Source organism: Impatiens glandulifera, chromosome 2 (assembly GCF_907164915.1).
Source record: "Impatiens glandulifera chromosome 2, dImpGla2.1, whole genome shotgun sequence".
Classification (NCBI taxonomy): Eukaryota; Viridiplantae; Streptophyta; class Magnoliopsida; order Ericales; family Balsaminaceae; genus Impatiens; species Impatiens glandulifera.
Window position 1 is genome coordinate 16871682 of NC_061863.1, and position 15062 is coordinate 16886743.

Below are 15062 nucleotides of genomic sequence, written 5' to 3' on the forward strand. Positions count from 1 at the left end.
AAAACTAAGAGATTCAAATCTTATGTATGATTCTCACTGCTGAAATGTTGAAAATTATATTTAATTATTGATATTTATTTTAGTTAATTGATTACCATATCATATATATATTATTAATCTTTGAACTTATTTATTAACTCAGATGATAAAATTTGGACTAAGGGTACCTGAATTGAAGTTGGAGTAATGAATGAGGGGTGTTAGTTTGTTTAGGATTAAAGGGTTTATAACTAAGAGGGTTTTAGGTTGAATTCGAAAATACTTGAATTGAATTAGACTGTTTAATTAGAAACCACAATAAAAATTAGTTAAAGTGTCACCTTCATTGACAAATCAGATAGACATTTGGGTGTTGAACCTCCCTTAAATTGGGTTTGTCAAGTGACACATGGAGGAAATAGAGGAGTGATTGGCTTTTACACCAAAAAAGAAAAACAATATATATATATATATATATATATATATATATATATATATATATATATATATATATATATATATATATATATATAAGAAAAGAAAAGAAAAGAAAAGAAAAGAGAATGAATCATGTAAAGGAAAGATAAAGTATATATATGATATTGCTTTAGAGCTGGTTCAAGCATGCTTCATTCATTTGATGAATGATTGAAACCTATATTTGTTGGTTGTTTCTTTTCACATCTACCATAAAACATCACTTTTCAACAACCATATGCCATCTCTTTCTTCCTAATGCCTTGTTGTGATCTAGGTTTTCAACAACCATATGCCATCTCTTTCTTCCTAATGCCTTGTTGTGATCTAGGGTGGTTATTTGAATAATTAATTGCTTGTTTTTTAATTCATCTTGTTTGACTTAATTACTAGAGTTATTTAGATTGGATGGATAATAAGTTGCTTAAAAATAATTCTCAATAGAAAGACTTTTTAGGTTTGTATTTAGATATGAATTTATTTTTTTTATCGGGTTTTATTTTTAACATCGATTCCTCGCTTCAACTTATGTCGTTTTTAGTGGGAATCAAATTTTTAAAATTTTGTCATATTTGAGACAGTTTTTTAAAGATAATTTGATTAATTAGATATATTTTAATAAATATATTAATTTTTTTCATCTAAATCAAGACTAACAAAATGTTTTTTTTGTTCATAACTCACATCAAATAACCTTTATAACGGCTCGTTTGTGAAAGTGTTTTTTTTTGTTTTTGTTAAAAAAAAAAAAAAACTTATTTGAATAAAATTATAAAAAAATTGGTTTTTAATTTTTTTTATCAAATTATCTTTTATCTCTCTACATTTGTATTTAATAATTAGTTTATATTTAAAAAAAGTAAAAATAATTTTAATAGATAAATAGATTGATTAGATATGTAATATGTTAAGTTTTGAGATAAAAATTTAGTTTTAATTTAATAACAAAAAAAAATCAAACAAACCCTAGGTCTAAGCGAGAAAAAAGACCAATTGAAAATGGGATACCCACTTTTACGGGGATCAAAGGAATAAATTAGGTATGAAGTCTAACCTAAGTTATCCACTCCCTTTATGGAACAGGTATATCATATATATTGATTGATTATAGATATTTGATTTCTTTTTTTATTTTATTTATCATAAATGTGAAACATTATCTCTCTTATCATTACAAAACAACTCATAATATCATTTGACATTTTCTCTGCTAAAGGAGCAAATATTAATAACAAATAATACTGGAATTTTGATTAAAATGGGCAATGCAACTCCTATGGATATTTTTAGTCTACATTTTACTTATATCTTGTGTAACTTTTTATTTACATAGATTGAAAATATAAGTATAAATGTATAATGGTTATAAAAAATAAAATGTTAATAAAAAAAAAAGTTAAGCATTTATGAAACTTTCCCACAAACTGCATATGACCTCATTAAAAAGAATTTTTTCAAGCAAATAAAAGAGACATTTTAGAACCAACATACAAATAAAGCAATAAAAACGATCTAATAAATTTTATTTATATGTTCTATGTGTTGAACTCACTAGAATATTAAGTAATAAAGATCTCACTTAAAAATTATAAAAAAAAAATGGGTTAGATTTCCTTTTAAAACACTCTTGATTTGAAGAGTCATTATTATGAGGTAATGTTAGTCACTCTGGGATGACAATAGTATCAAAGTCATTTGAGTTCGGATATTTAAAATCGTGGTCAAGAATAAAGAGTGAAAATGATTATCTAATCGGGTTTGGGAATGAATAGTAATGTGTGAAATCCAAACCCGATATCCAAAATATCACATAATAACTTTTTCAAATAACTTTTCAAATTCCCCATAATATTTGCACGCCATCATCATTTCAATTTATATTCCCCATATGACTTGTATATATTTTCTTTTGATAGCTTACTTCTCTACTCTAGGATTTGTTTTATCACATTTCTGAGAAGAATCTTTCTAAAACTCTGAACACCACATTATCTTTTTAATTTTTCTTCCCTATAACTTTTAATATTTATTTATTTAATAATTAAATATTTTATCTCTATTTATTTTTCATTTTTTATTTTTAAATTAAATAATAACTTTCTTCAACATTCTCTCTAGTTTGGTTGAATTTGAAAAGTATGTAATAATAACAAAGTTATTATATTTATTTTTATTAAACTTCTACAATATAACTATCTAAATAACTAATGTTTCCATTTGTGTTTTTAATATTTTCGATACCCGACGAATCGAAGATGAGAATATAAATAGAGATACCGCCGAGTTCGTGGTCGAGATCAGATAATAAAATAAAAATCAAGTTTGGAAATATGTACTTCACATCCCGACGGGTAGAGTACCCATTGCCATCCTTAGTGACTCACATGATAAACTTAAAAATAAACAGAAAAATACATTTTGTATTTTATATGGGATGCAACATATTAATGGTGAAAAACCAACTCACTAATAATAATGTCTTTTGAATTATTCTCATAATACATATTATTCACACTTTAAAATGTTTTAAATTAAAATGAAAGTAATGAAGGTAGTATAATGAATGCATAACTTCTTATATTACAAAAAATATATAAACAAAACTATATAATAATATTCATCCACCTTAGATAGGGCCTTGACATGATGCATTTGTTTGTTCAACAAAAAAAAATAAATATAAAATAATAAAGAATAAATATAAAAAAGGGAAAGTTCTAGAAAGGTTTGGTAAGCAACCCACTAGCCAAAATTCATAATTGATCCCTTCATCCCAATTCCTAACCTTAGTATATATAAGCAATTCCCATAGCCTCATTTTGTGTCATCTTTCTTTCTCTCCTCTCCCAATAGATATATTCATCATATACCACAAGTTAACTAAATTATTAACATGGGTAAGAAGAGTGGATTTGCAAGCATTTTGATCCTTGTCTTGTGTTCTATTGTCCCTTGTTTGGCCACAGTCTACACTGTTGGGGACTCCAATGGATGGGGTCTTGGTGTTGATTACACCACTTGGACTAGTGACAAAACCTTCAATGTCGGCGACAGCCTCGGTACGTTATCTTTCAGAAAAAAACAAACAAATCTTAATAAAAATCAATTAATATATACATTTTTTTCTTATGCATGGCTCAATATATAGTGTTCACATATGGAGGTAGCCATTCGGTAGATGAAGTGAAGAAAAGCGATTATAGTAGTTGCTCGGCCGCAAACGCAATTACAAGCGATGGATCGGGATCCACTACAATCGAACTGAAGAAGACCGGAACACATTACTTTATTTGCGGCGTTTCTAGCCATTGCAGTGGGGGTATGAAACTATCTGTTGACGTGAATGATGCTTCATCCACCGGTAATACAACTCCTCCTTCAACTACCACTTCCCCCGCTCCGCCAACCGACGACGATGGAACTACGACGACAACGCCCACACCCTCTACTAAGGTTCCTAATTCGTCTTCATCAGGGAGTTTGTTGGCGAATCCCATTGTTGGTGCGGTTGTTGGTTTGGTGATTGGGTGGACTCAACTTTTGAGCCGTTAATCAAATTGAGATGTGTGTCAGGATAGAGGCAGTGCTTAATTATGGTTTATTAATTGATCATGATCATCTTCTTCTTGTTCTTGTTGTTTTTATTAATTGATCATGATCATGTTATTGTTATTGTTGTTTTTTTCACTGGTTTGGTTAATTTGTAGTAATCAATATAATTAATGATCATCAGTTTTCATTAATTATTTAATTTCTCTCATTTATCAAGCCATTAAAGTACCTTAAATAAAAACAATATTGTTTAAAACATCAAATTACTAAATGATGGGATGAGGAAAAAGTTGGTCTCCTGTAAGTGAGTTTGGTGGATGCCAACGTGTAGTTGGTACCGGTCTTCTCTTTCAAAAACCATAATATCCTTTAAAGAAAAGGAAGTTAATTATTTAATTTTGTCCAATTACCATCCTTGTAAAATTTTAAAATATATTTAATAACATGGAGTTTGTTTATTTATGGGAATATATCATGTTTAATTCTGAATTTGGTACTTATGTACCTAAATATTATATTTAACTTAAGAACTTGACAAAATATGTCATATTTATCTATTGAAAAGATAGTAATGTCCATACTACAACCACTTTCATAATATAAAATTGTTTTTTAAGTATCAATGTCATGCAATGAGTAGATATAAAAAGAAATATTTTTTAATGAATTTATTTACTTAAAATTTTAAAAATTATAAATAGGGTTTTTAAAGAAAAATATCAAAAACTTTTTTTTACCCTAAAACCAAGAAAAACACATCTTCCTCTTGGTTCAAATTTATGTTTGTGGTACTGGATTGTTTTTTTATTTTTGACAAACAACAACCACTTCTTAAACTAGCATAATATATATGATTTTTGTTTATGTAGAAGAAATTATGGGTTTCTCAATTTAAAAACATGTCAAGAAGTTTTGCTTATAATATGTGTAGCCACCAAAATAAAAAAGAACTATATGTGTTTGTAACATTATTTTTCGTGAAACTTGTAAAATATTTCAAGAAAATAATAAGTATTTTAGTTGTATGTTAGTTATATGACAAGATTTTTATAATACACCCCAATTTGTTTTCTTTAATTTTTTTCAAGCTCATCTAATTTTAATATTATGATTTGTTCTTGTCAGTCATATTTAGGGGGTTTATTGGTTCGATTTTCGAGTTTATTTGAATTTTTATTTTTTTTAGCCAATTCGAAAACCGAACCGAATTCGAATAAATTTTAATTAAACCGAACTGAATTCGAATAAACCGAATTCGTTTTTATTTTTTATTTTTTGAAACTAGCATAACTCAAAATAAATTGCACTAACAGAGAATTGAACCCGGATCTGTACCGTGGCAGAGTACTATTCTACCACTGATACTTTTGTTGCTTATTTTTTTTTATTAAATCTTGAGTTTAAAATATTTTAATTTGATTATTTTGAACTTTTTTTAATCTAAGTTTAGAAAAATAAATAATAAAAAAATGAATTCGGTTTTCGGTTTTGTTTTCGAGTTGAAACCCAAACTCGAAAACCAATTCGAAAACCGTATTTGAATTCAAATTGGTTTGAAATTCGATTCGAAAACCGAGAATGAAATTCAAATTCAGTTTATTTGAATTCGGTGAATTCGAATTCGGTCGGATATTCGGTTCATACCAATTATTGAACACCCCTAGTCATATCTATAAGTATCAACATAAAAATATAGATGTACATACTAAAACAAATTGATTCTCCTCATTTATAAAAATTTTAAATAAATTTTGAACTATTAAAATAATTTTTCTAAAATTATAAACTTAATAAGGGATAATTTTTTTTTTCACAATACCTTTATATTCATTAAATTCCAAAATAATTAAATACAATATTCCAAACTAAACTGAATAATTATTTAGAGAAAATATTATAGTTATAATCTTAAAATAATTAAAATAAATACAAAAAATAAATATTTTGGATAATTGTTATATACAAAAAAAAAAAACAAAATAACAAAATTAAAATTTGAACCATAAATAAAATAATTAGAAAAAATATTATATTTATAATTTTAAAATAATTAAAGTTAGGTTCAAAAATAAAATAAATATTCATTTTTAGAAAAATATCCTAAAATAATAAATAAAATAGACAAAAATGAATATATGAATTAATTTATGTATTTTGTAGTTAATAAAAAAAGAAAAAAAGAGGAAGTCAAACATGGTCAAAGTCGTTTGACCCGAATCAATCAAGGTCTAGGCTACGCGAAGCCTAGGCGCCCAACTAGCTGGCCAAACGGAAGGCCAATGAAAGACTAACGCCCAAGGCACAAATCTCCCATGCCAAACGGAACGCGGACAAAAAGCGGACGGTGCAACCGAGCGACTTGACTTCGTCTTCTTTCTCGCGACAACGGATAATCACGGTTGAATTGTTTGAAAAAAAATTCAATCCTTATATTCGCCAATTCTCGACAAAGACTGAAAGTTCAAAAATTGAGATGATCACAATAGCCGTGTGATCATTTCGCCTACAAGCCTAACTCATCTCATTGTCTTGTTGATAGAATTTGACTGAGCAACTTGAGGCCATTAATAGATTTTTTCCTATATACAACCGCTTGGCTTAGGCCGATTATAAATAGGACCCTCCGGAGAAGAGACAAAGACAAGATCCCAACTAAGAGCATTTAAGAACCTTCTATACACATCTGCCATTAAAAATTTTCTTCAACTTTTTTAGTTTTAGAAAATTTCGTATACAACTTCTAATCTTGATTCTAGTCTAGTCAAAAGCCTTGACATCTTAATGAAATGACACTAAGTTGTTTTCCAAAAAAAAAAAAAAACCTTGACATCTTTCTAGGACCGATTTTCAACCCGCTGTAAGTTGTCATTTTTGTTGTAATTCATTATATTAACACAAATTAAATTTACACATCTGAGTTCATATGAGTTAATGTGTTATTCAATAGGGCATGGTTATTCGGATTCTTGGTTAGAATTAAATTTTAAGATCATTTGCAAGTTTTTTGTCGAACCGAATTTACATCAATCAACCTGAATAAAAATTATCCAATTTTGATTTCAAAATTTCAAAACATTGAATATTTGTTGTTCTTGAGATCTAGCTCACGTATGAAGATTCCACGAGCTTTTTCAGTTTTAAAATTAGGGAAAGATTTGAGTTAGTTGACATTAATTAGTTGTTTTCGGGTCTAACAAGCTTAAAGAAGTTTTCTACAAGTTTGAAATTCGAATTGGAATCCTAAATCACAAATTTTCATTTTTCTAGATTTTTTCACTTTCCGTCGAAGCTCCAATGATGTTTCTACACGTTGAATGAAGGCTCTAGACCATTGTAGATGTGGTCTAAATGGTTGTGTCAAACCTCCCATGTGTTTGGTTTGGAGTTTAAGACTCAAAACTAAACCAAAACATGCCGCGTTGACCTCATCCTAGACCACGTCATATCGTTTTCGAGCTGCTCCGAACCATGTCCAAGAATAGGCGGCCCACTATGCGTCTTGTCCAAGTGGTCTTTAGGCCTGTTTGTTTTGTTTTTTTCAAATGTTTTAATATTTTAAAGGCCCCAAACTACTTTTTAAAAATTAAAAAAAAATAAATATAAAACCATCAAAATATGTTTATAACAAAAGAAAGAAATATTTTATTAAATACTTGTTTATTTTTTAAATCTAACTCATTTAATTGATATTTTTCATGTACCCTTTCTATAATTCTGACATCATGTGAGTATAACATTTATTTTAATATTTAATTAAAATGTCAAAACCTAAATACATTGTTTATAATAATTTAGACAAATAATTGGATAAATAAAATATAAAATCCAATTTTCTAAAGAGGAATGATAGGGGCAACGAAAATCTGACGTGATCTGCCACATTAGTATGAGAGAGAAAAATATTATTTGGTATAATTTAATCCCAAATAATAATCTTCAAATTATTTATCTCTCTCAACTCTCTCATGCGAAAATCTTTTCCCAACCCAAAACCCTAGCTCATGATATATTTTTCAGATCTAGTTATACAAAACCTTTATTTTATCTTTTATTTGTATGATAACAAACTTATTAATGTTTAATGTTTAAAATTTGAACAAATTGCCCGTTGAACTAGCAAAGACAACATCGCAATATATGAACCATTGAACCAATCGCCCGTTAAATCTGAAAGGTACCAATTTCTTTGTCGGAAACCTATTTTCAAGATTTCATTTTGAAAAGTTGATGCAAGTCTGGTATCGATGTAATAGAATTTGATGTGGGAATCCCTCTTGTGTGAACTGGACTCTATTAGCTTCTCGAGACAAAACTTGATGATGTAGGAGATTTTTGTAGGGATTTGGTGCAAATATTTGGGGAGATTTTGGTTGGAGCTTGTGAGCATGTGCATATTCAGGACAAAATATTCTGAAAATGTGCAAGTTCGGGACATAAATGTCCCGAAAATGCTCAAGTTTGGGACATAAATGTCCCGAAAATGCTCAAGTTTGGGACATAAACATTATGAAAATGTGTAAGTTCGGGACATAAACCTCCCAAAATGTGCATATTCAGGACAAAATGGTCCTAAAAATGTGAAAGTTTGGGATATAAATGTCCCTAAAATATGCATATTCAGGACAAAATCGTCCCGAAAATTTTCATTTTTGGGATATAAACGTCTTGAGTTGTGAAAGTTCGGAAAAAATGTCCCAAAAATGTGAAAATTCAGGAGAAAACTTTCCGAAAATGTGAAAATTTGGGACAAAACGTCCTGAAAATATAAATTTTTGGGAAGATTTTGTAAATTGTTCAAATTGACATATTTGTTAGTTACAGTTATTTTTAATTCAAAATGACCAATTTGGAATGACCTTTTGTAGTCAAATTCTCAATGTTGGAATGACATTTTCCTCCGAAGAAGAAATTCGTGATTTTTACACAACATATGTCCACTCAACTAGATTCGGTGTAGTAAGTTAGGGACTAAAAATATAAGCGGTAAACATAAATACTTCAACATTGGTTGTGCCAAGAGATGTATGAAAGAACCGAGGGCCAAAACTAAGTTTAACATAGACCTACAACTAAGACAAACTGTAAAACTATGATTAATGTAGTTATTCAGAATGAAGGGAATATGTGATAACAAGTGTATGTCTTGAGCACAATCATACATTAAGCTCTGAAAAGATACGTCATATGAGATCCTACAAATTAATAGACGGAAATGCAATGAAAAGATTTGATACAAATGATGAAGTTGGAATAATTGTGGCCAAAATATATCAATCCCTTGTATTGGAAGCTGGAGGGTATGATAACATGTATTTCGATGAGAGAACATACATAAATTACATTACAAAAGTTTAAATGTTGAGGTTATGGAATGGGGATGTTGAACCACTCATTAATTTTTTTTTTTTTTGGAAAACAACTTAGTTTCATTTCATTAAAAAACCCAAAAGAGGGAAAAATACAAAAGTTTAAGATCAAATCTAGATAATTTCTAGATTTGATAATGAAACAATAATTGAATTACAGAAAACAATAACAATCAATCATCGCCTATAACATTTTTACTTTGATTCCACTTGTGACTTTCTCAAACAAAATATCCCATATATGGTAGAGCTTTCTATTCTCTTCATTTCTTTCGATCCTCTCCAGGATTGAATGAGTGAATTTCCATCTGAAGTTATATCTCCCTAAATATCTTCAGCAGTTCTACTTCTTCCACTATGAGTTCTTGAATTTCTTTCTTTCCAGATATTATAGATTACTACTCCAAAGTAGTATTTTAACATACTTACATAGAATGATATTTCTTTTAGTTTATTCTTCATCCACTCTTGGATTTTTTCCCATGTTCTTAGAAAGTTGATGATGTTCATGTTTGCATCATACCTCCTCCAGATTTGTATTACAAAAGAGTATTCCCCAAATAAATGGTTTATGCTTTCAACTCCTGAACATAGGACACAATTGATATTAGGAATGTTTATGTATTTTCGAATTCTGTCTTTTGTTGTCAACCTTTTCCTGTATACCAGCTAGAGAATAAATTGCTGACGAGGAATAATCTTTAAAAACCATACCATATTATGTCAATCTACCTCTTGTCCTCTTGTTCTAACCATTTCCCATGCCTTTCCTATAATAAAATTCTCATTGCTTTCTGTTTTCTAGCATATTTAATAATTTATTTCATTGAGTTTCTTCTGCCTCATTAGGTTTAGGATTCTATCACCTTCTAGAATACGCCTCATAAGTGAATCATATTTACCTTCATAGACGTCTCAAAATAAGTACTTGATGTATTCTCTTCTAACTCTGCTTCCTTGCATTTCTTTTGTGAATATAATGAGAATATTATCCAGCCAAGGATCATGCTAGAATAGTACCCCTCTTTCATTTTCAATTGTGGTTTGCACCATTTGAAATTCATCTTTTCTTGTTTTTAGGATCTTCTTCAATGACCATGCCATTCTTTCATTGATGCTTCATGTTCAGATACTCTGCTCTTTTTTTTATAAATCTTGTATGCACCCATTTGACCCACAAGGAGTCATTTTTCTACTCCAACTCCATAAGCTCCGGATGGTGAGGGCTTTTTTTTTCCATTCAACACAACTTTTTATTCCTAGTCCCTTCACTCAAACATTGTGCAGTCCAAAACATCCCTCAAACAATTCGTTGAGCAATATGATATGGCTCTGTTGAGGAATATTGAGAAAGAAAAGAAACTGAATTTTCAATCGATTAATTTTATCATACCAATTGTAAGTAGTTATTCCTTTGAAAGACAATTCCAAAACTTCTACACTCAATAGATATTTACGTTGGTCCAAAAACAAGTTAGAGGGATGTTGTTCTACGACATCTTAGTATTGGAAGAGGAAATGATAACTTTTATATTTCAAGTTGAAGAACACATTTTGGGGGTTAATAGAGAACATTTAAGAGACATTTCTTACAAAGTGCACTATATTGAACTAGACTGCAATATTAAATTTCAATGTTGAATGTTTGAGTTAAAAGATCATTTTTGTAGGCATATCATGATTGTGTTGAAATAATTGAGGTTGAATGAGGTACCGATGTGTTATATCAAGAATCGGTGGCGTAAAGATACAAATCGTGGGTATCAAACTATCACCACCATTTACGATTCAAATATGTCTAGGGAAGAAAAAAAACTTTACAACAGTCTAACCCTATCAATGCAAGATCTTCAACACCTTGGAACAAAATCTAAAGAAAAATCTTCTTATTTTCTTAACGACATAAAAGCCTTTAAGGAACATCTTTTGTCTATGAATGATAACCATGGGAACAAAGGCACTAAAGTATCTTTTGAAAAAGTCACATAAGTATCTCCATCAACTTTGATGCACTCTTCTAATCAAATTTAGAGCTCGAGGACGACCACCTACTAAAACGAAACAATCTTTTGTTGAGAAAATTGCGAGAAAATCATCTTTGAGATCACAAAGAAGGTTTGACTGATTGTATTATTCTTTGTCTTAATTATTTACCACGGTGTTAAAGTTTTGTAATTGTTTTTTATTTTTATTTTATCCTACTACAACTTCAATTCCAACTCCAATATCAGCTCCACAACATCATAATTTGAGTATGCCCGATACTTCATTCACGTTTCTCTTGTCATCCTACCTTTCGCATGTAGGGTCGACAATAGACGTGAATGCCTACTATCCCACCATTGACGGAACAAAAGAATAATTATGTTAATTTTGTAACCTGTAAATATGTTGTAACTTGATTATTAACATAGTTAATTATGTAAAATTTTGTAACTTGTAAACATATTGTAACTTGATTATTAACATAGTTAATTATGTTAATTTTGTGTAATTGAGTAAATATGTCAATTATGTTAATTTTGTGTAAATAGGTAAATTATTAACATATTTGAACAATAGTATAGGACATAAACATCCCAAAAATGTGCAAGTTCGGGACATAAATGTTCCAAAAATGTGCAAGTTTGGGACATAAACTTCCCGAAATGTCCTGAAAATATGTATATCCGGCACAAAATTATCCCGAAAATATGAATTTTTGGGATATAAACGTTCCAAAATGTGAAAGTTTGGGATAAATATCCCAAAAATATGAAAATTTGGGAGAAAACATCCAAAAATATCCCGAAATATAAGGCATCAATATATTATAACATAACCATAAAATGTTCAAAAATAACAAACATAATAACAAGACATAAATAATTAGTCATTGTTCAAAAGACATTAATCAAGACATTAAACTTCAAAAATATTAATCAAAAGACATTAAATTTTAGTCATTGTTCTTCCTTTTCTTGCTTCCATATGAGCTTTCTAGTTTATCCATGCTACTTTCAAATGTTTTCGTAACCAAGGAATCCGCCATATAATCTATGAAGCTATTCCTCGCCGGTTAATATCAAGCGAGGATGAGTGGACATGCTAGGAGTGATTGAGAGGAAACAATTAAGTGTAGAACGAATAGAAACTATTAGGAAGATTTGATAAGTAATAATGGTTTTAAGAGAGTGTTTGAAATTCTTAAAGAATTTTTTTTTTGTAGAGAGTAATTTGATAAGAAATATGAATGACAAGTTACAAAGGTGGGTGGTTGGTCGAAATTATGGTGAAAAAGGAATCGAGGCGACTAAATTTACATAGGTGATTGGCCGAAATTATGATAAGAAATATGAATAAAATGATTATAAGCGATCAATGGCGTGAGAGAGATGTAAAGTTAAAAATTTTGAAAAAACGTCTCGAAATTAAAACTTTTGGGAACTTACAAGAGAAATTGTCTTGAAAGCTTACATTTTTGGGACATTTTCTCCCGAAAATGTAAACTTTCGGAAACTTATGTCCTGAAAGTTTTCATTTTTGGGAGAAAACGTCCCGAACTTGGACATTTTTGGGAGAATAACACTTATTTTTCAGTATACATTTCATCAAATGCTCATTTATAAAATTATTTATATTGTTACAATTATTTATAATAATGGTCATCTACACATTTTCTTCATCTTCTTTTAAAATTTGATGATATTTTTCCATAAGCTGCGGCAACTCCGTGTTTGTATGTGACCTCATGATCATTGCACTGAATTTTATTCTTAAGGCCTCAAACATTCCATTGGCCTTAAAAAAAAGTATCAGCAAATATTAAATAGAATTCTAAAATAATTAAAATGTTAAATCTATAACTTACATTTTTTTTTAAAACTAGAATCCTATTTTGCTTCATTTTCTCTATAGGTATGAACATATCACATACATTAAATTCTGTAATCGGCTATATTTTTGGTGTCTTTTCCAAGGGAATGTCAAAACTCTAAACGTGAATTGTGTTATTAAAGTGGCGAATCCTTAGTCAATAGTTCTCAAGAACTCCACGAACACAACTTTTTGTTTTACCAATGAAATAAAAAATTATAAAAATACATGTGAAATATAAACAATTTTAGAGAAAGTTCAGCTTAATACCAATGGCTGAACTGTGACATATTTTTCTTTCCATTCAAAATCTTTTGGCAATGGAAGGTTGTAAATTATTTGGATTTCTCTCTTTTCCATATTGAAGCAGAACAAATAAAAGTGTTCACTACATAAAATTGGGAAGAAGATATGCAAAGTCTCATTCGAAGATGTGAGTTGTCTTTAAGTATTCAAATGATATATTAAAATATTGGACATGTTACTTACAAGGTTAACCTTATTTAAGTCTTTCGTTGATATATCGAATATTCTCATTTCATCTTTCAGTGTAGCAAAAAAAAGATCTAGGCACATATATGCACGCTGTAAATGAACATCACAATAAGACCATCACATTAAAAAACAAAGATAATAAACAACCATAATAAGAACATCAGATATAAAAAACAGCTTACATAATAGACAGTATAAACGGAAATTCTCTTCATGGATTTTGGGACATTCAACAAATTGATAGGGTGTACCCATGCATCGACAATACCAGAATTTACATAGCATTGACTTTTCATTGAAAGAAAATGAAATCTACTAATGAAGGTATGCTCGGTCCTGAATAACCTTCTTTTACTGAAATATTTCGATTCATTTGAAAAAATGAACTCCACTATGATTCTATTTGCATCTTCTATGTTGAATTTGTCAAAGTAAGTTGAATACTTTTTCGTTCGAGTTGTCATATAGGGAGATTCAAGGGCCTCCGGAAATTTCATCTTCCTCTTAGTTTTTTTACTTGGCCTTAGCCCTGACCCTTTTTTTGCTTGGTTTTCTTCTTTTACTTCACCAAAAAACATCACCATTTGCAGAGAATACTTTGAGTGTTTTTTCACCAACTTCTACTGCGGGTGTTAGTACCACCACTTCGGGTGTTTATACCACTACTTTGAGTCTCTCGACTTTTGTAGAGGGTGTGTCTGTGAAGAACTTTTGGAAGGCAACCTTAAGTTTTTCATCTTTGCGCATAACATCGTATAGTACTTGGATTAAGGTCTCATAAAATGACCATGTGTCTCATTTTTTTGTTTGACTGACTCTCTTACATCTTTCAACAATTGTGTGGCTTTTGAAAAGATTCTATGTAGAGGTAGCAATGAGCATGAATGCATCACTAACAACCTATCCTAGATCAAACTCATTCTCATCCTCTACAATATTATGTGATGTCTTCTAAGGCGCTGCTACTTTCTCAGGCACCACCATCTGCCCTTTCCTCATGCTGAGGCACCTCCCATCTACCCCTTCCTCATGTTGAGGCACCCCCTCATTTTCCCCTTCTTCATGCTGAGACATCTTCTCATTTGTCATTTGTTGGGTGTTTGGAAGTGGAGGTGGAAGTGAAAGGCGTCCAACATCACTTCCATATCCGAATCCTCCTTTTGCCAACTCCTTGTCCAACCTATTCTTCAACTTACTGTCATTCCAACATGACAATATCGGATATCGGTGTTCCTGAGGTATTTGGCGTTCAAGGTTGACCCTATACAAGTAGCTCAACTGAAAAAATATATATTCAATATGTTAAAAATATTTATATTTGAATAAACTACCAAAATA

General features: G+C 29.9%; 1 protein-coding gene across 1 annotated transcript; it reads left to right on the forward strand.

Moving 5' to 3' along the window:
* The first annotated feature begins 3279 nt into the window (after positions 1 to 3279).
* LOC124927401 (blue copper protein-like) lies at positions 3280 to 4207 on the forward strand. Its single transcript, XM_047467808.1, has 2 exons — positions 3280 to 3515; positions 3605 to 4207. Exons 1-2 carry the CDS (start codon positions 3350 to 3352, stop codon positions 4006 to 4008), a joined length of 570 nt encoding a protein of 189 aa, XP_047323764.1. The 5' UTR covers positions 3280 to 3349; the 3' UTR covers positions 4009 to 4207.
* Positions 4208 to 15062: the final 10855 nt, after the last annotated feature.